General features: G+C 36.6%; 4 protein-coding genes across 6 annotated transcripts; 2 read left to right on the top strand and 2 right to left on the bottom strand.

Annotated features, from left to right (window-relative positions):
- Positions 1–4,658: 4,658 nt before the first annotated feature.
- On the bottom strand, positions 4,659–9,519 carry Psn (presenilin). The gene is made up of 9 exons (XM_077443644.1): positions 9,034–9,519; positions 6,948–7,192; positions 6,658–6,867; positions 6,344–6,564; positions 6,161–6,259; positions 6,032–6,082; positions 5,709–5,897; positions 5,507–5,619; positions 4,659–5,342 (listed from the first exon to the last, which is right to left on the bottom strand). The coding sequence occupies exons 1-9, from the start codon at positions 9,271–9,273 to the stop codon at positions 5,187–5,189; spliced, it is 1,524 nt and encodes a 507-aa protein (XP_077299770.1). The 5' UTR covers positions 9,274–9,519; the 3' UTR covers positions 4,659–5,186.
- Positions 9,520–12,801: 3,282 nt separating this feature from the next.
- On the top strand, positions 12,802–15,122 carry LOC143920703 (abscission/NoCut checkpoint regulator). Of its 2 annotated transcripts, XM_077443643.1 has the most exons (7): positions 12,803–12,892; positions 13,013–13,114; positions 13,297–13,383; positions 13,468–13,553; positions 13,768–13,996; positions 14,555–14,782; positions 14,848–15,117. In XM_077443643.1, the coding sequence occupies exons 2-7, from the start codon at positions 13,067–13,069 to the stop codon at positions 14,938–14,940; spliced, it is 771 nt and encodes a 256-aa protein (XP_077299769.1). In that variant the 5' UTR covers positions 12,803–12,892; positions 13,013–13,066; the 3' UTR covers positions 14,941–15,117. The 2 variants fall into 2 exon arrangements, with proteins under 2 accessions (XP_077299768.1, XP_077299769.1); XM_077443642.1 differs by lacking the exon at positions 13,013–13,114 and having other exon boundaries at positions 12,802–12,892; positions 14,848–15,122.
- LOC143920701 (CCA tRNA nucleotidyltransferase 1, mitochondrial) lies at positions 15,021–17,764 on the bottom strand. The gene is made up of 7 exons (XM_077443641.1): positions 17,495–17,764; positions 17,170–17,357; positions 16,809–17,092; positions 16,598–16,724; positions 15,841–16,034; positions 15,539–15,755; positions 15,021–15,467 (listed from the first exon to the last, which is right to left on the bottom strand). Exons 1-7 carry the CDS (start codon positions 17,618–17,620, stop codon positions 15,116–15,118), a joined length of 1,488 nt encoding a protein of 495 aa, XP_077299767.1. The 5' UTR covers positions 17,621–17,764; the 3' UTR covers positions 15,021–15,115.
- Positions 17,765–19,298: 1,534 nt separating this feature from the next.
- Positions 19,299–24,236, top strand: Wdr37 (WD repeat domain 37). 2 transcript variants are annotated; one of them, XM_077443977.1, is made up of 10 exons: positions 19,306–19,587; positions 19,745–19,959; positions 20,045–20,161; positions 20,252–20,440; positions 20,532–20,704; positions 20,780–21,023; positions 21,107–21,245; positions 21,349–21,418; positions 21,536–21,712; positions 21,814–24,236. In XM_077443977.1, the coding sequence occupies exons 2-10, from the start codon at positions 19,779–19,781 to the stop codon at positions 21,937–21,939; spliced, it is 1,416 nt and encodes a 471-aa protein (XP_077300103.1). In that variant the 5' UTR covers positions 19,306–19,587; positions 19,745–19,778; the 3' UTR covers positions 21,940–24,236. The 2 variants fall into 2 exon arrangements, with proteins under 2 accessions (XP_077300102.1, XP_077300103.1); XM_077443976.1 differs by having other exon boundaries at positions 19,299–19,959.
- Positions 24,237–27,183: the final 2,947 nt, after the last annotated feature.

The following is a 27,183-nucleotide window of genomic DNA, read 5'->3' as shown; positions in this document are numbered from 1 at the left end:
TGGGAATTACTTTTTCAAATATCTGGAATTTTAATTCTCATATCCAAGATATGTGCAATAGGGCTATAAAAACTTTAGGCTTCGTCATTAGAAACTCACGCGCCTTTAATAGCACCAGAGTGACGCGTTTACTGTATACTACATTGGTGCGCAGTTTGCTTGAATCTGGTTCGGCCATATGGAGTCCTAATCAATTAAGGTACACGCTAATGTTAGAGAGGGTGCAAAGAAAATTTCTTCGCTATCTCTACATGAGAGAGTTTGGGCGCCATCCCTACTTATTTCCCAGTAAGTTTGTCATGGGCTCCTTGGGCTTTGACTCCTTAGCTTCACGTAGAAATAATCATCTTGGTAAGCTTTTTCTAAAAATTCTAAGGGGTGAATGTTATCTTCCTGAAGTTCTGTGTATTCTTAAACTTAGAGTACCTGAGAAACTGAGAGAATCTCGCCCCAGAACTCTTTTCATGCCTATTAGGGCCAGAACTAATGTGCTTGATGACTCACCCCTTTCAAGAGCCATTCGACTATTTAACCTGCTTTCTGGGAGCCTTGATGTTTTTACTTCATTATACAGTTCTGTCAGGCAGCATATTTTAAATGACTTCTAGCTTCATACATATTTACACATGTTGTTTTCATTTTGTTTTTTTATTATTTACCATAATGTGTATGTATGCTGGTTTTATCTTTATTTATATATGTATGCTATTTTTTATTTATATATATATATATATATATATATATATATATATATATATATATATATATATATATAGGATATATATAGGATATATATAGGATCCGGATGTGAAGGATTCCAAGTGAAACGCAGATTAAGTCAGAACTATGTATTTATTGTACATGTTATCTTCGGGCCTGTTCTCTAACAAGTGACCATAACAGCACGCATCCGGTCTCTCCCATGCATACCACACACACTTTATCCCAGCTTGACCAACCATACCTACGGCTCGTTTAAAAATCATTCCTACATTTCGGTCATTCCTGACTGTCATTCGCCCTCGGATGACATTCTTTGTCTTTTATATTTTTACAGCATTTCATCTCATATTCTTTTACATTTCATCTTCCACTCTATACAATGTATCATCTTACATTCTTTTAAAACATTTCCTCTATCATCCTCAACAATGTTTCATCTCACATTATTTTAAAACATTTCCTCTATCATCCTCAACAATGTTTCATCTTCCATTCCATAAAATCATCTTATATTCTTCTAAACATGCTTTCAATTGTCACAATTACAATTTACATCACAATTACAATCATCATCACAATTACAATCATCATCACAATTACATTTCAATACACTTATACTTCAATCATTTTACAATTTACATAACAATTACAATTATAACAAATTAATCGTTACACATTTCACTAAAAATCAATTTTTACATTTCAACACAATTCAATCTTCAATAAAGTTACACATCACAATTACAATTTAAAATTATTACAAGCAATACAAAACATTAAAATCAATACCTTTACAATGACAAGTTAAATCTTTACCTCGGAAACAATCACATTTTAAAACATTACTAGAATTAGCAATAAAACATTTAAATCAATACCTTTACAATGACAGAAGTTAAATCTTTACATCGGAAACAATCACATTTTAAAACATTACTAGAATTACATTTCAATACAGTTATCTTATATTATTCTAAGCATGTAACCAAATTAAAACATGATTCAATGTACAAAGCACTTCCCAAAAAATACTAGAATAAGCAATAAAACATTACACTTTTCAATCATCAAATTACAAGTAAGGCTTAACTAAAAACCCTCCAGATATTTCACTTATTCTCTAATTCACAAACGCACACTTCACTTCCATCGGTACAACTTAAATACTATCCAATGCCAGCGGCGATTCTCCGTGACCATCCGATGAATCTGCCGTCACCCCACAGATTTTCTGCTAGTAATTTACCATAAATGAAGTCAACACATATTGGTTCTGGCTCACTGATACATCCAGTAAGTCTTTTCTCAATCCATGGTCCTATTTTCTTTTCCATTGAATTAACATCAATCCGACTACGACCGAACTTGAAAGTGAATATAGTGTCCTTCGGTGTTGAAATTTTGACTGGGTCTCTTAATCCTTCTTGTGATTTAGCCATATCTTTCTCTTTGTCCTTATGTTCCTCCTTTTCTTTATTCTCATCTTCAGAATTCTTCAAATGACTATAATCCTTAGATCCTTTTCCAAATTGATCATCGGGTGGTTCATCTGTATTTGAAGACGGTATGTCTCCGTAGTCCCAAAGTCTTCCTCTTTGCAAACCATCACCGTCCATACTTCCATCAGCCAGGTTCACACCTCCATCAGCCATGTTCGCATCGTCCTGTTCATTATTGGAAACAATGAGTTCTCTTTGAGCAGACATCTCTCGTGAAGCCCGTTGCTGCAAAGGTCTTTTGTGACATTTAAATTGTCTTTTACATGCCTGTTGCCACACTTTCTTACGATCCCTCATCTCTTGCTCTTTTTTTCTCCTCGGCAGACTCCGTTCTAAGTTCCTCCATCAAAACACACGGTTTATTAACAAATTTCACAACGGATTCTGTTATGGGGCTACCCAACAGGGCGGCACCCGGGATACTGACTTATTTTCTTATTTCTTCTTGTATTGGAATACTGACTGGTTCTCTTATTTCTTCTTGTGATTTAGTCATATCTGTTTCACCCGTGTCTAGTCGCACCGAAGAAGCGTCTAAAGTAGTTTGAGACGGCGATGCTGCAGGCTGTGTACCATTTGACATATTTGGTGTTTCACCGGCCCCACTTGAATCGGAGTCAATGGGCTCTGCTTGAGCAAGCATTTCTCGTTCTTCAAAGACGAGCTCTTCGTCATCCCACTGGAACTCTTCTATCAGCTTCTGCTTAAGGATAGTCCATGATCTAATTATCCCTTCTGAATCCAGGAACATTCTCGCTGTTCCTACGCAATATACTCTCCCGTAGACCATTTGCTGCAGGGGCGTCCAGTGGAAGAACTTCAAATTCTTCCATGTGCTCAATCCACTGGCTGATTGGCACACCGCCGATCCCCTTAAACCGTGGCGCGTAAGTCTCGAATTTGTCTCTGTCAAAATATGGCACTTCGTCTTCTTCTTCCTCTTCATTCTCGTCGTCATCATCTTCGTCTAAGTCCGCGAACCTCTGCATCTCCACGACAGTTAGCCGACGTACAACTGACGCTGCCAATGGCGTTGTCGTCTTGGATATCATCATCGTGGTGTGGCGTGTTCGCTGTCGTGACGTCACCCACGTCATGGGCTTCGTATTCATGCTCGTACGCGTTCTCGCTGTCATTGCGTCCTTAACCTCAACTGTCACAATTCCGCGTCGTCGTCTGACCGCTCCTGCCTGTCACTGGAATGTCTTCGGGCATCCCGGACGAGCCCCTGAATATAGGATCCGGATGTGAAGGATTCCAAGCGAAACGCGCAGATTAAGTCAGAACTATTTATTATAACATGTCTTCCGGCCTGTTCTCCAACAAGTGACCATAACAACACGCATCCGGTCTCTCCCATGCATACCACACACATACTTTATCCCTAGCAGTTTGACCAACCACACAAACGGCTCGGCTCGTTTAAAAATCATTCCTACATACATTTTTTTTATTCTTAATTAATTGACTCTCTAGGCTTACCAACTTTTCATCGGGCCCTGCATTTAGGAACAAAAGTGCGACAACAAGCTAGTAATTTGTTTTATTCTATGGGTGTATCTATTTTTAAGTTTTGTAGTTTCAATTTTGATTGAATCCAAATTTGCGTGGATTTTCATCGTGGATTCTTTTAATAGCCGTATTGTCTCGATAATTTAACGATGACGTTAATTTCGATACATTTATGTAGTGTTGGGATTGAACGAAAGGCTGATGTATGGGCTATGGCTGAGAATGGGTATGTTACGACCGATTGTAGGGAGGGGATGGAAAGTGGCAGAGGGCGCGAAAGCGACCGCTATTTTACAGTTAGTAGAAGTTAACCTTCCACTGGGGGCGGTTGGTCGCTAAACCACCGCGTGGTGTCGTTTTAATAAACAACATGACTGAAAACGCACGTGTTTGATCTTCATCTCCACCGCCATATTCCCACCGTGGTCTTGAACAGCGTCAACTGTTCAGGAACTCCACCCACATTTATGTACATATGTTCAATAACAGATATAATTGAGCTATCATATTAGCTCCATCATCTGTTATATTTACTTGTAACAGAGTAGATTTGTTTGATATCGATATTATATGTATATTTCTAAACGTTTCAACATATACATACATTCCTGTATGTTTGTCCATTAATTCTTTCATTCCCAAAGTACATATATGTATACATACGTATATCAATTTTACCGAACCGTAAAAAATATCGGTTCGATTTCGGTTTTCGTTCCGGCTATTTCGGTTATCGGTTTGAGTCCCTGAATGTGCGTCGGCTTATGTTAATAAGGATATTGCGTACTCATCGACCATGTGTTACTGTATCCACTCAGCTACTGTCACACATGACTGAAATTTTACATAATTTGCTCGTTAAATAAAGAACCAAATATAAATATATACATACATCCAGCAATTTACGTAATAAATAAAACGCATAAAACTTGTAAATTATACTTTATTTTACAAATAAAAAAATAATGTCAATGATGTTATTATGTATACCTACATATGTATGTATGTATATATGTACATAATGCATAATACGTATTGTTCTATGATCTATGAGAATATTCTAAACATATGTATCTATATATATTGTACGTATCCACATGTATAGAACACAATCATTGTACATACAGTTTTACAGCAAACATAAGACAGGAATGCTTCAGAATGCAGAGATCTTGAATGTTATCGAATTACCCTTCAACTTAAATTGTTATCGCAACAAATAAATGTCTCGCCGTTGCTTTTAAATTTTTGTTTTAATTTTATATTACCTTAACTACTTAATGTTACAAAAATATGTACTTACTATAAATACATTTTTTTAAATAAATTTGTTAGATAAAAAGAAGTTGATAAATATGTATGTATGTAGATTGGCATGTATGTATGTATAGCATAATCGAGCCATATATGTATAAGTATTGCAGTGATAAAAGCGCTAATGTGACAAAATCATCATATAAATACTTGTTCACTGGCTAATGCGTCTGAAAACGGAGCGACAATTTCTCTAGTACCAAAATAAAATATCAAACCAAATGTTATCGAGATGGGCAATGCCGGAAGTGCCTTTTTCAAAATTGCTAAAAGTAGCAAAGTTATACATAATCCCTGAAACAAATAAAAACTTTAAGAATGTGTGTTGAAAACATATGATTAAAATTGAGGAAAAAAGGATTATCACTACACGGTACATGTGCATGTATGTAAGTATGGCAAAACGTAATGTGTTATATATGTACAGTGTAGTATAAATTAAAAAAAACATAACATACTATCAGAATCGCCACAAAGCAAGCGAGCGTCGTATTCCAATCGCCATACGAAGAAGCTTTTCCAACGAGAACGCTGTAAAATATAAAATCTCCCAAGCCCAACTTAACACCACCTGAAAATAATAATCCTTTTTAATGAACGAAATGAAATAATGTTTAAGAATAAAATACATACAAATATACACATATGTAGTTGGCTTACGTTCTTCTTCTTGAAGGACAACTTGCTGTTGAGGATTAGGTTGCTGATTGACACGTCTCACGGCTGTAGTTCTGGCCGCACCGGATGAATCTTGTTCAACTCTCATATCTTGTCGTCTACGTTCAGCTCTGTCATCAGCACGCTCTTCCCAACCACTATCAAAGCCTGCATCAGTCTCTGCCGAACTACCTAAATGCAGAAAATAAACAAATTAAAGCCTCTAAAAGAGGACGGAAGATTTGACCTGTACTTATGTACAGAAATGGTAAAGAAGAATTACATACTATGTACAATATAAAGCATATGTATATTGTAATAAATACCTTCAGATTGTGGAGAAGTGGCCGCTATCATATAAGTGTATATGAAAGTAGCTGGAAAAAGTAATTAGCACGTGAATTAGTACACATTCAAAATGTACATGTACATAGATACAAACAGAATTAACTCACAAGAATAAATTAAGGCAGGAAATATGGGTTCGTTTCTAGACTGTGCCGTTTCCACTAGTATTCTTAGTGGACCTTTGGGAGTCAAAACTGCCACCAAATCTATAAATAAAATAAAATAAAATAAAAATAATTTTTAGAAATTTTTCATAGTTATGTAACGAAATGGGAAATATTATCGTCAACCCCAAATAGATATAACGGCGAGCACGACCCACGTGGTCCATTCTGGCAAGTATTTTATAAACACCAAAGCCATGAGAGCAGCTACAAATATGAGATAGGCTTGCTGGAGACGCAAAGGACCCTTCCAATGTATGCAGATCATGCCCATCACGCCAAAGTTCCACATCGCCAAGCACAAAGTGATATAATCCATGGGAACATTGTACGCCTTCAGTACCACCCTACATAAAAGTAATTAAATTGTACATAATTTATTATGTTTCATTTACGTACACACGTGCAGTGCATGCAACAGATGAAAGTAAATCACTCACTCTAAGTAAAGATATGCGAATATGAAGAGCAACATCAACGAAGACATTATCAACCAACCGTGCACAATCTTATAGCAACTATATTTGTACAGTAAAATTAGTATAACGGTCATCACAATAATAACGGCCATAAGAATCATCGAATTCGCCAAGGCGTTCCACGCTTTTGTGCCGGTATTTGGACTCTCTTCGTGGAACGGCGTATACAATCTGCGAAATAAATACGTACTATGCAGTCGACGGATAAGTCACCAACATTTGAAACATGTGTCGATATTAGCAAAACTTACAAATAAACATCTTTGGTTGTGTAAAACGTGACGGAACGTATGGTGGCCACGACGACGAGCATGCACAGAGACACGGGTACAAACAATTTGATAACATGTTTAGCCCCATATTTTAGTTCTTCCTCTTGCTCTTCGTGAGCCGCAGTCGCTGCCGAAGCCCTGTCCTGGTTTCCCGAAGTGGATCTTCTTTCGGCGCTGGGTCGCGGTCGCACCACCGACACATTGGGCACTGCAATGTCGTCGGTCTTCTCAGAACATGAAAGTAAAGCATTACAAGTATGAAAAAGTGACTACACTACATATGTCTACACCCAGTGGCGGACTGGGACTGAAATTAGTGCATGCCAGGAGTCAAAGGGGGCCCACCCAGGTTAAAAAAATTTGTCCCCCCCCCCCATACAACAACATTTTCTGCTTTCCACCACGCTAAAAATCAAGGGTAAAAAAATATAAAATTTTCAAAAATGGGAATAAACAAATTTAAGTACAAGAAAAATGGCAAAAGCAAAATAGATCCATAAATTACATTGTATATTTCTTTTTAACCCTTGTCCTAGGTAAATAGAATGCATCATAAAAGAATGCGGCATAAAAGCGGGCTTTTACTTTCGGTAGAAAACAATCAGGGACGTCATTTCAGCTTTTTCTTCGGGGGGGGGGGCAGGCAAAGATTGGTCAAATTGAATTTTTTTTCAAAAAATCTTTTCTATATCGGAATAAAAATGGAAAATATTCTTTGCATACACCTTATTGAGTAATAAAATATGAAAAAAGTAAGCTTATTTTTGATAAACTAATTATAAAAAAATATTATATAAAAAGGGAAAAAAGCGCCGCAGGCGAAATTTTTTTTCCAAAAATCTTCACATGGTCAGCAAAAATCGACCATCAAACTGAGTCACTAAAAAACTATCAATTAATTTAATTTCTACCGACTGTATTTTCACTTTATCTATGTATATACATACATACATATGTACGTAATAACAATAGATAAAGTTTTGTGATCATGCGAAAATCGGGATTTTGGGAAGGGGGCCCCTATCCTATATTTCCATATACATGGATGTGTCTAGATTACGAATAGATTTTATCTTCGGAAACTGTTTAAAATTGTGTATTTAAATCTTACTATATCGTCGAAGTATAATCAAATGTTATTTTGAAAGTATGAAGTAAATTTAAATCGCCGGTTGATGATGAATCGTCCTATCAAAATTGTTTTAAGCAATTCAGTTTATATTATTCACGGAAATTTGTTTATTCTCATTTTTATTTCAGTAGGTAGTTGTTACATAGGTATTGGTATATACATGATATTGAGGTTAGAAATGGGCCCAGCAAAAGGGCCCACGCAAATGTTGAAACTTACATTTCGAGCCTAATAAAAAAAGTTAACCGATCCTTGGGCTGTTAAAGCATGTATTAGTTGTTTGTGTATATAGTAAGAAATTTGTTTTGTTGAAATACCCAAACTTTAGGTCCCAAAGTGCAATATCCTATAAATTTTTACACACGTGAAATAGTTAAAAAGTAATTTAATTTTACTGAGGGCCCATATTTTCTAACACATAGTGGGGCCCACATGCCATCGGGCATGTTCGCTTGTATGGCCAGTCCGCCACTGTCTACACCGGTGGTTCTTAACCGGTGCACCGCGAAAAATATGGTTAAAACAAATCCGCGAATTAGGAAAATGGGATTCGTTCAAAATAATTAATCAATATCTATGCTGCAAAGAACTTGGCGAGCATACGACAGGACAAGATGTTTTTGATTATATTTCTTAATATTTAGAACAATTTAAAAAATCATGGTGCTCCGTCAATGGTAGGCTCATTTTTATTTGTTACCAAATTCGACAAGCTAGGGGTAATTTTAGTTACAGTTTTACCGTATATATTTATATGATTTCTTTAATTATATTTTTCTTGTATGTCCCCGTATATTGATATATATATATATATTTTTGAGACCGTTTAATTCGGGTGCAGTGTCTGCAATGTATGTGTTTGTCATGATCAAAAGTGCACCGTGACTTTGACGTGAAAGGTTAAGGATCCACAGAGAGAAGGAGAAAACTTACCCCATAGGAAGGGGTCGACTTGTGAGAGGGGTGAGCCGAGCTCGACCGGTTGCGACTCCGGTTGAGCGAGTGCTCGTCGACGTGAGCGTCCATGAGGGCCGTTCGCTCGGAAGCTACGCTGGAGCAGCTTTGGCTCTCGGACGAGCTCTGACTCTCGACGACCGACTCCTCGCCTCCGCCTTCGCCTTCACCTTCACCTTCACCTTCACCTTCACCTTGGCCGGCTCGTTTGCTCTTCATCAACAGTCAACACGACTGACGGCGCAGCAACTGACAGCGACGGCCCCAACTACATACATGTATGACAGCCATTCGCACCACTCCCACTCATAGTCGCAAAAACCATGCGTTCGCGCACACGACAAGCCTACACGACATTTGACACTCGAGTTCTCGTTATTAGTATGAAAGTTCGCGTTTTAACTCTCGACGTGTGCGAGATTGCTTTGTGCGGAATAATCATCGAACCCCACGCGATTAAATACTGACTAAAATACTTACCAGTTAAATTAGTGAGTCGGATTGCTTAAAATTACAATCCGACATTGATATAATATCTGAATGGTGTAATGTAAACCTTATGCATCTCAATATTTCTAAATGCTTCTCATTGACACTTTCCAGAAATCGTAACCTAATTGACTTTACTTACAATATTAATAACGTAGATCTTACAGCAAAAAATTGTGCCAGAGACTTAGGTATACTTATAGATTCCAAACTATCATTTAATGAACATATTAATCATATTGTTACTAAATCTTATAAACTCTTGGGATTTATTTGCCGAGTTGCGAAGCCCTTTAAGAATCCCCATACTCTGATTCTACTCTATTACAGTTTAGTTCGTAGTAATATGGAGTATGCCTCAATCATATGGTCTCCCTATTACCAAACTCACATTGAGCATTTAGAAACAATCCAGAAGCGTTTTTTGCGCCATTTATCCTATAAGACTGGTCTTAAAAAACTGTTACCATCTTATAATGACAGACTTTCTTTTTTCCATATTGCAAGTTTGTCTCAGCGTAGAAGGGTTTCTGATTTGTTAATTTTATATAAGATTGCTAATGGTATTCTTGACACATCTGTTTTAAGCGAGATTAATTTTAACGTTAATGCCCGATTCACCAAATCTTTCAAAGCATTCAAAGCCCGATTCACCAAATTTTTTATCCACCAATTTGTTAAAGCAACACCTCTTTCAATAGTGCAATCGTTCGTATATGCCGTATTTACGATAGCTTAGATGATTGTCCTGACCTCTTTAGTGACTCTTTTAGTATTTTTAGGACAAAGGTGAAGAAAATAATATGTGGTTGATTTGCTTCTTCACCCTTATAGTCTTTCTTTTTCTTTTTTACTTTATCTGTATCTTTTTCTTTATCTGTTTCTTTTCTTTTTTTTAAATCTTGATGTTATGGAGGATGAACGAATGAGACGACTGGCATGTTAATGCACGTGTTTATTATATGACAGCTGAAGACAGAGTGAGTAGCAGCACTCCGAACCCAGCCGGGTTGGTCCCCACTCGCAGGAAGGCAACCAAACTCGACCATGTCGTATAAGCGAGCCGCCACATCACTCCCCCCCCAGCATCAGCGATACCAAAATTACAAAGAAACAAATTTTACAAAAGAAAAAAATTATTGTTACACAAAGAGAAAAAATTATTACGTGGGGAGAAAAAATTGTTGACGTGGGTCATCCGCTGTGTACATAGGTGTACCGCCCTGAATGGTCGGTAGATTCGAGGGCGGTGACGTCGCGAGCAGGACGGTGGCTGGTCCGATGGTCGCGCGATGCGATGCTGCGGCGGCGCCGCTCTTCCGAGGCTGATGTCGGTTGGTGGGGCGGCGGGGGCGGCAGGGGCATCGATGTGGTTGATGATACTCCGAGCTGGACTGTGAGTCGTTGTGGCTCGTGGAGGTGTTGTAGCGCTACCGCCCGTCTCGGCGTGACGACGCTCGTGGGGACGGACGGGGCCTTGATGATGATGATGATGATGATGATGGTGCTGAGGTGGTGTATGTCTTGTGGTGCTGGATGACCGTTCTATGTGTAGTGGATCGCGCATGACTCCACATCCAGCTATCGTCGTCTCATTCGCTCCCCCATTTTTTTAAAGCACCTGTCGTCGACGTTGTGGCTGGACGTCTTTAGGTAGGTAGGTAGCCGTGTCTGCTCGTTTATTGTCACCCGCGGGCCGCGACGCGTGTTGATGGCGATGGGGGCGCGGCGGGTAGCTTCTCCCGCCTGGCTCGGCGAGGCAGGGATGAGCGGCATGTTGAAATTGATCGAGGCTGCGTGGCTCGATGTCGGGGGTCACCAGTATGGCGGATGAACGAATGAGACGACTGGCATGTTAATGCACGTGTTTATTATATGACAGCTGAAGACAGAGTGAGTAGCAGCACTCCGAACCCAGCCGGGTTGGTCCCCACTCGCAGGAAGGCAACCAAACTCGACCATGTCGTATAAGCGAGCCGCCACATCGTTTTTGTAATTTTACTTTTTTATATCACCATGTGGTGCTCACTGTAAATGGAATATTATATTTTTATTTATGTTTATTATTATTTTTTGTCTCATTATACAACTTTCTTTTTATATTTTATTCTGTATGTGTGCCTATTTAAATAAAATAAAATAAAATAAATACGAACCGTCAATTAATTATTAATGAAACATCATTTTTTGAGCAATCGATTTCCTTAACCAAGTAAATAGGTGCTGGAACTCCACTCCGATGCTTTCCATCGCAAGAGAAACTCACCGTATGTAATCCCACAACTAGCATTATACCAAATATTACCCAAGGCATCATTAGGAACGGTAAACGGATTACTAGTCATATGTGAACTAGTCACAGGACAACCGGTCGCTCTAGATTGGTCACACATGATCACCCGTCACACTAAAACTGGTCACGAGAAATCTGGTCACACCCTAAAAACGGTCACGAGAAAACTGGTTGACCGATTTTAGGGTGTGACCAGTTTTAGTGTGCCGGGTGATCACGTGTGACCGATCTAGAGCAACCGGTTGTCCTGTGACCGGTTCTCATTTGACTAGTAATCACCGAACCATTAGGAACATATTGTACTGAAGAAAAAATAAAAATTATTATAATATAATAAAATTTATAACATTTGTGATGAATTGTCTTAGGTTTATAAAAACGCGTACTCTTATTGCACCTATGATGAGTGAAATGGAGATGAAAACAACTGTCATTGCTAAATTGATTCCTATAATCACTTTCACTAAAAACAAGTATGAACATATGAATATGTAATAGATTGTTCATACTTGGGATTATTAATTGTATCACAATAGTTTTAGTCGAATAAAGCATTAGTTACAGTGTTTTTCATACCTAATCGTTGCGTTAGCCAGTCTAAAATGATAGTTTTGTACTTTACATAAGCTGTCAGCATTAAGATGAGGCTAAATATTGCTGACAAGATGCCGAGTAATGATTGTACCAGCCCTCAGAGAGGTGCTTCCACAGAACGACCACAACATTTTGTCTTTGAACATCATCAAACAAAGTCCACGGAAAATAGTTCGACGAAAACAAAAAATATGTATATTCGTTAAACTCGACTATCGCCGATAGTTCATTGCTATGATACATAACATATTTCTTTTAAACAATAGACATTCGCTTGAACAAGAAAGCTATGTATGTAATTAATATATTTCGACATCATAAGTACCCGAGTCCAAAGAAAACACTAAGGACATGGAGAGAACCTCAATTTTTTAGACCAAATCATACTGATGTCATTGACAGATGGGTGTTATCTGTCATCTTCGTTTCGTATCGATTTTCGCTAGTTATCAGAATTTTTTGGTATTTACATTTACCTCACCTATTTGAATGCTTCATTCTGCACCTCTTACTGAGAAACGTTTATATAATTTTGTTTTTTGCTTACCTTTTATTCGTCTCTGAAAATTATTATTGTTATAGACATTCAATCGACCCTTTTATATTATACGAATTAAATAATTACACAATAATTAAATGTTTTGTAACGGATGTGGAAAAAAATTCACGCTACTTAGGAGCGAGGTGAATATATTTAGACTTTCTGCACCGACTTTGCATGGAAATTATGCGAATGTTTGCATTTATATTATGACAAATCACAAAAACCTGTCGCAAGAAAAAATGATTTTATTTTCGCTTTTGTTTTCTGTAATTAATCGTAACTGGATTTTGTACATTATTTGTCAAAGATATAATTTTTTTAGCATGGATGCCCTGGTTGTGGATTTGCATATTGTAAAAGGTGTTTAACTGACAAAGTATACGTGGAGAAATTTGACAAAAAGAAAAAGGTGCCTAAATTACTACATATGTATATTAAAATCAACATGTACATGTCAGCGTGTGACCAAATAACCATTATTGTTTATTTTCAGGCGTGCTCAAATTGTAAAATGTCTGAAAATTCTGACAAAAACAACCCTGACCCAAACACATTTGAACCACCAAAAGCATATTTAAGGTCTTCTCCTACACAATTACATGCATACATATGTACAATGTATGTCAGTGGCGAGACGTGGGAATCTCCCTTTTTCATCGAACAGCCTCACTCACAAATGTACATACAAGGGGATGGGCAGATTTCCACGGCACGCCACTGACTTATGTATGTATGTATGCTCTGTTTTATTCATCCCAGCTGGCTGTAACATACATTTCGTATTAAATTTTAGACGAATAGAAAGCTTAGATAATCCTTCGAAACCTCCTATAACACTTTACCAATCGAGTAGTAGAATGCAACAACTGAAAAGAGGATTGTCAGAAGCCGATCAAGAGATCGCCGATCGCCTCGAAAAGCTAAGAGAAGATAGGAAGAAGGGTCCAACACCATCCGATGTTGAGATTAGAGACAGGCTTGCAAAACTTCGCGATGAGCCGACTGCGACCAGCGCTCCCAAGGTAGAAAAAGAGTGACCAATGTAATGACATCAAATGATATTTATTTTATATAATTACATTTTACGCTATTTATTTAAATTTACAGAGAACTTGAACTCGATTAAAAATCTGCCTTCTATTATAACATATAATATACATATAGAACATATAACATATGTAAAATTTGAAATATTTATAAATTATGATAAGTACTAATTTATTACATTCGCGGTTTACATTTGCTTTAAAATTATACAATATGTACATACATATTATATGTATGTATGTATGCATGTTCACATTTACTTCAAATAAAAGGACTGCACAACCGTCTATTTCGCATTTTATAGCTTCAATTTCCGCATTTATTTATATACACATATATATTATTGTAATACATGTACAATAAATTTTATTATTCAGTATTTAAAAAAGGTCTTTTATTTTGTATTTCTATTCATATTTGTTTGTGTACATACCGAAGCAAAAATGTTATATTTGGGATGAAATTCACTAACTTCACATATGTACATAGCATTATATGGTGTATGCTTACATTTTATCTTGTACTATTTTCAGTCGAATTTGCCTAGGCCCGACACGAGGAGTGATCAACAAAAGTCTGACGACCTATTAAACCAGTACATGGCCGAGTGTGAAATCGAAAATAAAAGGGCCAACGTCGATTGCGATATTAGACAAAGACTGGACAAACTCAAAGACTCAAACTCTGTTGAAAAAGGATCTGAAAACGCTCAAGTTAAAAATGTATCCGATAAAGAGATGGTCATGCGTGTCATCCAAGAGGTGGGTAAAAAAAACTCAATTATTCATTTTTCAAAATACAAATCCTGTTCATTGTACAATTTCAGGCTATGATGGCTGTGAGCGACGATGAGCTCTCCGATGACAAATCGTCTGAGATATTATCTTCGGATGATGACATGTCTGATGAAGATTTATAAAAGACTTGATTTCTTCACTTTACCAAAATTATATCAAATCAAAATTATGCACACCCTATAATATTATACATATGTAGTATTTTTACATATACTCTTATACAAATTTACTTAAGGTCTTATGTACATATGCACATACAATAAAAAAATGTACCTTATTAAAAAAAATTCGAGTGATTTAATTTATTTTTTTTTTTTTTGATTTAGTAAATTTTTCATATTGAAAATCAGCTACATTCATATTGCTCATTATAATTGGAATTTGCTTTTCTAACTCTTCGAGTCTCACATCAAATTTATTGTTAGCCCAATAATCTTTAAGAGCGTTCAAAACGACTCCGTACATTTTCGGAATGATGACTCCATTTTTATTGAGTACTGCGGTGGTTACGGGCGGAAACCTCGGCATTTCCCATTTATTAAATGCTTCCAGCAGCTCTATATCATTTCTATATTTCAGTATTTCCGCTATATATAGCCGAATGACTTGTGGTCTCGTTTTAGCATTCATGAAGAGTTTTTGATATGGTCTAAAAATAAATATATTAAATTATTGAAATGTACGTATATGAGAATATTAACGAAGTCGAAAAACACTTACAATAAACGATCTACGGATATCTTATCTTTCCTATGTTCGACGACATAATATGCAAGATCTCTATCGAAAGTTGAAAATTTTAACCTATCATTCAAATTTGTAACGTCTTCTATGTTATTGAGAACGCTCGCTAAAAGGGTCATCGGCTGATAATTCATTTTTTGAACATGTTTCCATACCCTGTCTAATTCATCCACATTTTGGTTCTCCGGGAGACCTATGAAATTAAGGTAACATTTATTATCGTAAACTTAATTATAATGAGGTAATAAATCGACTTTTTTAACGTCATCTTTAGTCACCTATATATTTTCCAATCTGCAAATCCATCATCATTTTTAATAAGTCGCCTGCAAATTTTCCAGACAGAATTTTCTTAAATTCAACCCAGATTCTCTCACCGGATATTCTCTGCAAACCTGCAGCGTTGCTGGCAATGCACTTCAGAGTTTCTTCATCGTGACCATTCTGATGTTCAGCAATTCGACCATAAAATCTTGATGAAAAAATAGAATCAGAAATTGGTACATACAGACTGTATACCACTGTATACATATGTATGTATACAGTGGGCCCCCTGAGAACACGATTTTTGGGACCGTGTTATCGGGGGTTTGAAATTTATGGAAAATTGGGGAATAAGTTTTTTCGAGAAAAAAAATTGTATACGAACATTCGTTGGTTCGTGTATATAAGTTTGGCAGCCCCAGTCACAATGTTTATATGACGAGAGCACAAATGTTATGTGATTATGCGAAAATTTGAGCTCGTTTTTTGTGTGGTTGTATTTTAAATGGTTCTATTTTTTACTGAAATGTTAAATAAACATTCTATGTTTGTAAATATAAACAGATTTTTATGGAAAGATATAGATTGCAACTACAAAAGGTTGGGCTGCCCTGACATATTCGATATATTGACGTACACGTTCAATACATTGGAGATGTGTTATCGGTGACCGTGCTCTCAGGGGGAAGTCGCAGGTGTTATCGGAATCCATGGTCTCATGGGGCCGACTGTATATATGTATGAAATAAAATAAAACTAATGAACCATTACCTAAAGTATCTTAGAATTCTTAAATAATCTTCTTTTATTCTAAGATCAGCATCACCCACAAAAACTATCTTTCTTGCCATTAAATCTTCGTAACCGTAAAAGTAATCGTACACCGAGCCATCAAACCCTACAACGAAAATTATTTCCGCGTAAAAAATCGATGAAATAAAAATAACATTTCACAGTACATATGTATGTGCATTTTAAATACCGAGAAACATAGAATTGATAGTAAGATCTCTTCTATTAGCATCTAATTTCCAATCTTTTGTGAACATCACATCTGCATGTCTCCCATCAGTAGAAACATCTATCCGAAGAGTTGTCACTTCAAAATTTTCCTTATCATTGATTCTCGGTGTTATGGTTCCATGTTTTTCTCCGTTTGAATTTACCAATCGTACATTTTCATTGGTAAACATATCTTTCATTTGCTGCGGTGTAGCTACCGTGGCGAAATCTAAATCTGAAGGTTGAATTCCCATCAACAGATCCCTGTATGGACAGTGCACGAATGTCTCGTAAACCAATTACGGAACGTGTCAATACTGAAGATTTAAATGTCAACAAACCTCACAGGCCCTCCGGCCAAGCGTATCTCGTAACCATATTTTTCGAATAAAGCTTTCAATGTGCACACTTCGTCATTAAAGATAGATTTGAATTGTTTAGAATCCAGTTTCAATATAACAGGGTCGTCCCGAGATTTCACCGTGCATTCCATTTTATTGATGCGCTTCCGTGCAAATGAACACCATCTCTGCATAAAAAATAAAATGTGAAATTGCTGTAGATGTTTGCATCTTATATTGTGAAATAATAAAAATATGCATGTTTATGAATTCCGTTAAATACTTTGTGGAGGAAAAGTGAAACAGTACAGCGAGAGTTACATACAATTTGATTATGGTCGACAAACGGCAATATTTTTTTCCCAAAATTGGCCAACAATAGAACCACAGTCATAATCAAGGATCGCACCGACACAGCATGCCAGCCTATGTAAGCATCTGTCAATGTCATTGTATAATGTTCGTCCGTCCGTCCGTCGTAACACCACTGTTTCTTCGGCCACTGCCTACTTACTAATACAGCTTCGCTACTCTTGGCTTGGAATCTTCTCGTTGTCTACTCTCTACAGTCTACTCTACGAGGCCAACTCGATATGCACCCAACGGATACAAAAAATATACATATACAAAATTAACACAATTTGTAGAAAGATATTGAGAATATGGAAAACAGTCTACCTACCTACCTACCTACCTACCCCCATCCAAGCATTACTATAACAGTTATAAATATCTATGGGTATACGTGACGAGACAGAATGTTAAATTAAAGAAAACAGAAATATCAGAAGGCAAAGATCGAAAATCGAAAGATCAAAAAAAATAATGGTGCATGGTAAACGGTACATACTCACTTAATTTGCGCGAGCAGGGTACAACAGGAACAAGAGGAACATGCTTTTCCTCCCGTATTCTGCGCGCGCACATTAATACGGGAGGAAAAGCCTGTTCCTCTTGTTCCTGTTGTATCCTGCTCGCGCAAATTAAGTGAGTGTAGAGATATAGCACGACTTGTGATATCACCTATTTCCCTCATCGAACTTAATCTGTACAAATGACATCATCGCGTCCTCTTCTCATACACGAAAGTTAGCCGTGGCCGAAATACTTCGTCCAGCTTACCCATACAGGCGATTCGACTCGCTCCAGATACGCAATCACGAGTACACGGGAAATCCCAAGGAGCTACGCACCTACGCATCAAACGGTAATTGGACTATTCGTCACAAAGACAATTTTTGCCATGAAAATCGCGAATACACAATATTTGGCACTCAAGTTCTCGTTACTATGTTAGTTATCGTTATTATGGTGGACTTTTCGGCTGCCAGATGTTCCGTTATAGAGATTTTAGTGACTTTGTGACGAGTAATTTGTGACCAGTAATCACCGAACCGCATCAAACATAGAACACAAAGGAAGACCTCGACCCCGTCGGAATCTTCCAGAACGTGATCTCACCAGCCCAGCTACGCGTTGCTCAAGCAACACCTTTATAAACCAGTGCATCGTCCCCAGATGCCAGTGAGCTCCAGGAACTCGACCCAGCTCGTTCCAGTGAATCCTTTACCTACTTCGCTGTACATACAAATACACCTGTATTAATTGAGTAATAAAGATCCTCTTCAAAATTCAACTGAATTTCCATAGGCTTGGAAATGGTCCAAAACCTTCAACCCCCCTATATGAGTATGTACCGTTTACCATGCACCAAATTTTTTTTTTTTTTGATCTTTCGACTTAAGATCTTTCGATTTTCGATCTTTGCCTTCCGATATTTGCGTTTTCTGTAATTTAACATTCTGTGTCGTCACGGAGACCGGTTAATTTCGTATGTACATAAGTACATGTATCTTGCTTGGATTAACCAGACTGGTTACTTCGGTTGCCAGTCACAAGTTGCTCCTTCAATTTGAATTTGATTAAAATTTTGAGGACGATTGTATTGTGGCTTCGTATTGAAAAGGATAAACATCCAAAATGTGAATCCGCTACCAGGATAACAGCCGCTACAAAAATCGCTCGCGCGGATCTCCTGTAGTTTGTGGCTGGTTTTGGGATGTAATCACCGAACCGAACAATTAAATATATGTTTGTATAATGTCGTATTTCGGCCACATAGAAAGATTGTTTTTTGATGGCAGTGGTACGGTACGGGTAGGATCAGCTGTCAGTGCGCTGTCACCGTGCTGCCGTGAGCGTCAGTTGCGTCGCGTCGGTTCGATTCGCTTCTCCTCGGCCTCTGCTTCTTCTTCTTCCGGTTTGATGATCCAATTCCGGTCGATTCCTATTCCTAGTGTTCGTCCCGTCGTCCCCTCGTCTCCCACCCACTCCGCATGTGTTGGTTGGCCTTGAGCTCATCACATATTCATAAGTTGACCCGACCCGACTGTTGCAAATGTCAGTAATTGGTCACAGGTATTGCATCGTTCTTTACCTCGGACGGTATCCAGCCCACGGTTAATTTTCGATTCCAAATCGATCGTGCATTCGTTTCGTTTCGTTTCGTTTGATCTTTGGACTTAGTTTCGAATTTTACAATTTTATTTGTACGTATGCTTCTTATACGCTTCAGAATCGTATAAAGACGAATCGCAGTGTAGACGAAGATGAAGTCCAGCAAGCGAAGACTACAAAGCCTCGCCGAAGGAAGTGACATAATTCCAAACATTTTCAAATTAGATCAGGAATCTGAATGTTCTATCCCGCCATTGTTTCGAACACGATTACACGAACTCTTCTCTCAGATCGAAAAAGAATTTGATATTCTCTACACTGAAAATATAAATCGTAAGCCCTAACATGTTGAAACAGTTTCTATTAACGTTCATACATATGTACATTTGTATTATTTTTCATTATTATTCAATTGCAGTTCAAGAAAAAATTGAATTACTAAGTGAACGCCTCGAAAGAGAATCTTGCATTGGCGAAAAACCAAACACTGACACTGTCGACTTTGATGTCAAAGAAAAAGCTGCTAAACAAAAATGTAAGCAATCGCCATAATATGAACATATGATATGTAATTGTGTTTGCATAAAAAAATTTCACGTATTTATATACGTTATTTTTGTTTTAGTATCGCAAAGTTCGCAAAAGGTCAAAGCTAGTCACAAATTAAAAGTCCAAACGAGTAAAATAGTGTCTAGCTTTAAAACCCCGACTTATAGTTGTCAATTAGTTAGAGAATTCACCGGTCACAAAGACGGCGTATGGGAGGTTTCTACGGCTAGGCCTGGTCAACCTCTTATTGGCACGGCGTCAGCTGGTATTAGCTTTATTCATTCAAAATTTTATCCATACTTGATGATGATATTCATTCAATTTCAAAATACCTTTTTTTTTCGTTCTATTTATAGACCATTCGGCATACATATGGAGCGTTGAATGGGGAAAATGCCTGTTGCAATACCTCGGGCACACCGGCTCTGTCAATTCCATCAGATTCCATCCGTCGAGAGACATTGCTCTGACGAGTAGCGGCGACAACACCGCTCACGTATGGCAAGCTGCAGTCAATTGGGACTTACCGGTTTGTTCATTTAAAATTAGTATTATTCTATTTGCACGAGCTGTGATTTATGTACTTGTATAAATTTCACATCAGTTGAGAGGCCAGTCTTCAGAAGAAGAACTTGAAACTGGTCTGGATGACGGTTTGGGTGGTGGAGGTGAAGGATCAGATCGACCCGAAAGTCTCAGAACGCCGTTAGCAGAACTCGGAGGCCATACTGGTGTTGTTGTGTCAGCTGATTGGTTGGCAGGTGGTGATCAAGTTATCACGGCGTCTTGGGACCGATCTGCTAATTTGTACGATGTGGAAACCGGCGATTTAGTTCAGTGTCTCACTGGTAACTGTTGCGTTTCACACACGTTACGTGTGTACTAATACGTATGTATGTAGTCAAAAATGAGTTTTGTCGTATGTTTTTAGGACACGATCACGAATTAACTCATGCGTCTGCACACAACACTCAACGGTTGGTCGTGACTGCATCTAGAGATACTACTTTCCGTCTTTGGGACTTTCGCGAACAAATTCACTCTGTATCTGTATTTCAAGGGCATACGGAGTAAGTTGATTCATTTTCAAGAATTACAATAACGAAAAAGTGTTGTATCGTCATTACACATTTGCTTGAACGAATGAATTAATACATTTTCTCATTATTATAGGAGTGTAACATCTGCAGTTTTTACTAGAGAAGATAAGGTCGTGTCGGGATCTGATGACCGTTCAGTCAAAGTAAATACATATTTATCATATTCTTCATATTGACCAAAAAATTAATACATACATACATATTACTTACGAGGGGAGGGCTGTTCATTAAATTTAAATATGTAATTGTGCGTTGTTTAGGTTTGGGATTTGAGGAATATGCGCTCATCACTGTCTACAATACGTTCGGACTCTAGCGTTAATCGTATAGCTGTAAGCTCTGGTGGAGTCATAGCGATTCCTCACGACAATCGACAAGTGCGGTTATTCGATCTTCAAGGACAAAGAATGGCCAGATTGCCGAGAACGAGTCGAATGGTAATTTTATTAAAGTGTAATGTGTGTACATATGTATTTATGTACTACTGCGGAATTCATGTTGACCTTTGAATTCATGTTAAATTTTATTCTGATTTTAGGGTCACAGACGGATGGTTACTTCTGTGGCATGGTCGGACGATATGTCAGCCAACGTCAATTTCTTCTCTTGCGGTTTCGATCGGCGCATTCTAGGCTGGTCAATTCAACCGGCAAAAGAAACCTAGAACTATACCATCTCATCTGCTTGTAGATAAAAACCTGTACTTGTTCAATACACACACACACACACACACACATATGTATATGTATTCTTGTACATATGTATTTCTTTTCTGTATATGTATGTTTGTATGTATGTATCTCTGCACCATCTCTCTATGTATATTTGTCCACGATGCGTTCATACGTGCAATTTTTTGTTAGAATTAAAAGGTAAACAATCCGCAGACTTACACCAATATATCTACATAGTTACCATGTTTCCAGTTCCTTTGTATTCATATATTTTAATGTTAAGATAGATTTCTTGCATTCCAGGATATTGAAAATTTTCTAATGCTATATCGTTATCGTTTATAACATTTATAAAAATTTATCTTTTAATCAATTTTAATATATGTATGTATGTATGTATATTTGTATTATATATCGATAGTGAAGAAACAGGATCTGCAAAATACTTGTACGTTATGATGGAAATACATTTGTATGTATGTATACATTTAATAAAAGAAAGATGAACTGGTTGCAACGAAACATTTATGTATTCTTACAAGTTTAGAATGTTCTGATTTTACTGTTTACGCTTCAGATTGCTTTTTTTTACATTTTCATTTTATTTCTGTTTCTTCCGTATCGATATGGTTTTTGTTTTTGTTTGAGTCTGTTTGTAAAAGTGCAAATGCAACGCCTTGGTCAGCTAATCGGAGTACTCGATTTTGTCGATGAAATTAAAATTTTCATTGTTGCTTTTCGAATCTCCTACATACATACAATACATACATATGTATGTATGTTGTACTTAATTTTATTTAAGGGAGTCAAATTGTTTTTATGTATTTTTAAATTATATTAAAAATGAATTATATATGTAACTGTTCACACAATATATGTATGTATGGAAGTATAAATTAGAAATTTGTTGATACATATTTATTGTTGTAAGTATTATTATAGTAACAAAATTCTTCCATGTGAATATTTTAAATTTGATATCTACGTATGGCTATTTTCACGTAGTGCACTGAAACGGCACGTTTCTTCTTGGAAAAATAACGACATGTAACATCAACGTTTGTTTTAAAAATGATTATTTAAATTTTGCCATAACACGCCACTACATTTATTCTATGTACATTTGGTGATAGTAATGCTTATTTTATTAGTCATTAGTTAAATTTTTAATGTGTACACAACTTTTGTAATGTATCATCAATATGTAACTTGTGTTATTCGTACCCATTTTTGTTGTGTATACATTGTATGTATGTAATTCAAAATATTAAGTATTTAAAAAATCTTAAAAGTTAATACAGTTGGTTTGTTAAAAGTGTGGCTGTGACCATAATATAACATAACTCAAATGATATTTGTATATTATTTAATGCATCACATGTTATTTTCAATACATGTGTATGTTGGGGCAGTGCTACTCAAACTTTTTCGTGTTGCAGAGTACCGTTTGGTATTACTCACGCACCAACTTCATTTTTATGAAATGGAAATCTCCCCTCCCCCCACATTTTTACACTACCTAATAATTTACTATAATGAACAGGTTTTGTTTTTTTTTAACTATGTTCAATTTAAAAAAAAATTAAAAAGTCCGAAAACGCAAATATCGGAAGGCAAAGGTCGAAAATCGAAAGATGTTAAGTCGAAAGATCAAAAAAAAATTGGTACATGGTAAACGGTACTATGTATATATAATATATACATATGAGTGGCATGCGGTGAAATTATCTCTCTTTTTGTCATACAGCCTTGTTTAATGTGCGCGCGCTGAATACGGGAGGAAAGCCTGTTCCTCTTGTTCCTGTTGTATCCTGCTCGCGAAAATTAAGTGAGATGTACGACGGGGGGAGAGATACTTTTACCGCACGCCACTGATATACATATTTACTAACCGTTTTTCATATGTATGCATGGTAAACGAACAATTTCGACTTTTTAACATAGCATTGAGCGATTTTCGTTGGCAGTGATGCTGAAAAGAAATATACCAATATAATTGCAATGCTAGTTAGATCTGTGGATTCATCTAGCTACAAATAATATTGCTTTGCCAATTTTATTTCTACTATGAACTGTTGTTTCATAAAACGTTAGCAAGATCATGAATTCCTCGAGCTGTAGTGTCATAAGATAATGGAACACGTTCGACTTTCTCTGCCAACTCACACAGACATTGCCATCTTCCATAGCAATAAATCCCAACCGAATGTGTGAAGGATCAAATTTACGAGTTGGTTGACTGTCAGAGTCTGAAGAATCAAGAAACAGTATTGCGATGTTTCCTCTTAAAAAAATGTGTGTAGTGAGCCAATCCTACTCAGTGACGAACACTGACTGAAAAGTGAGGAAAACAGTACAGGTTGCAGAGAGCGGGGGAAAATGTTTATATCAATATTTAAAATACATATGTGTGTACATGCGTTTACTTCTTTGACCGCGGATCGACATTTGGGTAGCACTGCCCTAATATACGTACGTATACAATGTATGTATATTATACATTTGTATAATAAATATAAAATTGTATTTTTAGATGATTACTACCTCTACCTCTCCAAGTTAAATTAAAATTTTGTCGACTAGGTATTGTTAAAACAAATTTATCTATACCCAATAAAAAAAAATATATACATATATATATATATATATATATATATATATATATATATATATATATATATATATATATATATATATATATATATATATGTATTCACTTAAGAGATAACCCAAAAATATTCTTGATATTTTGTTAATAGCATATTATTGACGCGCAATATTTTTCATATATGTACATATATTCAATTAATTGCCTAATTTTGCATAGTCCAATCAGAAATTCAATCATGTACCAAAATGAAACACTAACATATCAAATGTTTTTATTGAATGATAATTGTTTTAAATTTGTTAACTATATCTTGTAACCTAACTTATATTTTTTACGTCATAACTCCTAATGTTGTTGATTTTTGTATTATTATTTTTACAATATCTCCATGTGTAAATTGTATAATTATTAGAAAAACTTATGCATAAGTATTGTTTTAAACATTGTTATGTACAATAATATGTGTTTGTTTTGATTTTTTAAATATATTTACATAAACTCACAATAAACTGATTATACGGAAACAGTATTATGATTCTGATAACCTCCGAGATTATGCATCTGATAACCTGATGTTCGAAAATGTTGTACGTACCTTTCTTCTACTGTAATACTCTTTCATTAAATCAGAACTAAACAGAATACTATTAATAAATAACGATGCGAAACAGGTCTGTTATAATTGATAATGAGTCTTTTTTTTATTATATATGTAAATATGTAGATGGGTTCGGTGATTATTGAAATATTGTATATTGTACTAAAGAGAACTCGAGTGCCAGATGTTCCGTGATCGAGAATTTAGTGACTTGCGGGAGTTCGCTTTTTGTGGAATAATCCGTATACCATATACATATGTACATACATATGACGGGCTGAAAACCAGACTGGTACAAGTGCCATTTTTAAAAAAGCTGGTTTAAGTGCTAAAATAATAGCATTTCATATATGCTATTATTTTAGCACTTAAACCATAATTTTTTTTTTAAATGTTACTTGTACCAGTCTGGTTTTCAGCCCATCATATGTGCCTATAATTATGAAAGTCAAGAAAAAAAAAATTTAAGTCGATTTTATCGTTTAATATCGCTTATATTGTAATATGTAATTGATTTAAAAAAATATACAATCTTGACTTAGACCACTTTCATAATTATGGGCACATGTAGATGGCTTGGTGCACAGATATTGTATGTCTATTTTTGTATTTGTATCGAAATTTTAAGTTTTTAGATGCTGGAATAATTCAGGTTATTCCTTTCAAGGTAATTTATGTATGCCGCATAAATAACCTTGAAAGGAAAAACCTGGATCATTCCAGCATCTACAAACTTAAAATTCGATACAAATTCAAAAATGGACATGCAATATCTGTACACCAAGCCATCGATATGCAGTATTAGAGATATTGTAGATTCAATACAGGTTGCGTATCGTTATCAAAGTATGGATACTTTATCTACACGGATAAATAAATTTAATAAACATAAACTGATAAACAATAAGGAGCTGAGTGATATTTTGAATGGCATGAAATCAGTAAGTAGCATGGATGATTTAACTGTGGAGGTTTTAAAACTAGCTTGGACTAACATACATATGTAGGTTCTTGTTTATTAAAAATAATTCATTTATCATCAGAGACGGGTATTGTGCCAGACGCATAGAAAGTGGCCACAGTGGTGCCAGTACGAAAGGTACCAGGTACCTTTAGGGCCAATGAAATGAGACCTATTAACATATTACCTGTTTAAAAATTATTAGAACAAGTTGTTATAAATCAATTGAGAGAATTTCTTTTGAATGATTGTTTGACTGAAATTCGAGTTTTAAAGAGCGACCCCGGGGCGTCGGAGGCTTCGGCGGCGCTAGGGCCGAAGGCGCCGGGGGTGCTGGGGGCGAAAGTGTCGGTGCGTCGGCGATGCACAAAACGTAATTCGTGCATCAATTTCTTTCCGAAACCAGTCGTTCCAATTTCTTTAACCTAATTTATATTTATAGGGGGGTTGAAGGTTTTGGACCGTTTCCCAGCCTATGGAAATTCAGTTGAATTTTGAAGAGGATCTTTATTACTCGATTAATACAGGTGTATTTGTATGTACAGCGAAGTAGGTAAAGGATTCACTGGAACGAGCTAGGTCGAGTTCCTGAAGCTCACTGGCATCTGGGGACGATGCACTGGTTTATAAAGGTGTTGCTTGAGCAACGCGTAGCTGGGCTGGTGAGATCACGTTCTGGAAGATTCCGACGGGGTCGAGGTCTTCCTTTGTGTTCGATGTTTGATGCGTAGTTGCGTAGCTCCTTGGGATATCCCGTGTACTCGTGATTGCGTATCTGGAGCGAGTCGAATCGCCTTTATGGGTAAGCTGGACGAAGTATTTCGGCCACGGCTAACTTTCGTGTACGAGAAGAGGACACGATGATGTCATTTGTACAGATTAAGTTCGATGGGGGAAATAGGTGATATCACAAGTCGTGCTATATCTCTACATAATCGTGTTTCAATTCCTTTTCGAAACCACCCGTTGAAATCAACGGGCACAACACTAGCTTTTAAATAATTGCAAAAGGTATTCAATTGGTAAACGGGCTACTGGTCACATGTGAACCAGTCACAGGACAA

This window comes from Arctopsyche grandis, chromosome 13 (assembly GCF_051622035.1).
Source record: "Arctopsyche grandis isolate Sample6627 chromosome 13, ASM5162203v2, whole genome shotgun sequence".
Lineage (NCBI taxonomy): Eukaryota > Metazoa > Arthropoda > Insecta > Trichoptera > Hydropsychidae > Arctopsyche > Arctopsyche grandis.
Note: the sequence above shows the minus strand (reverse complement) of the source record. Positions and strands in the feature narration are given on the sequence as shown.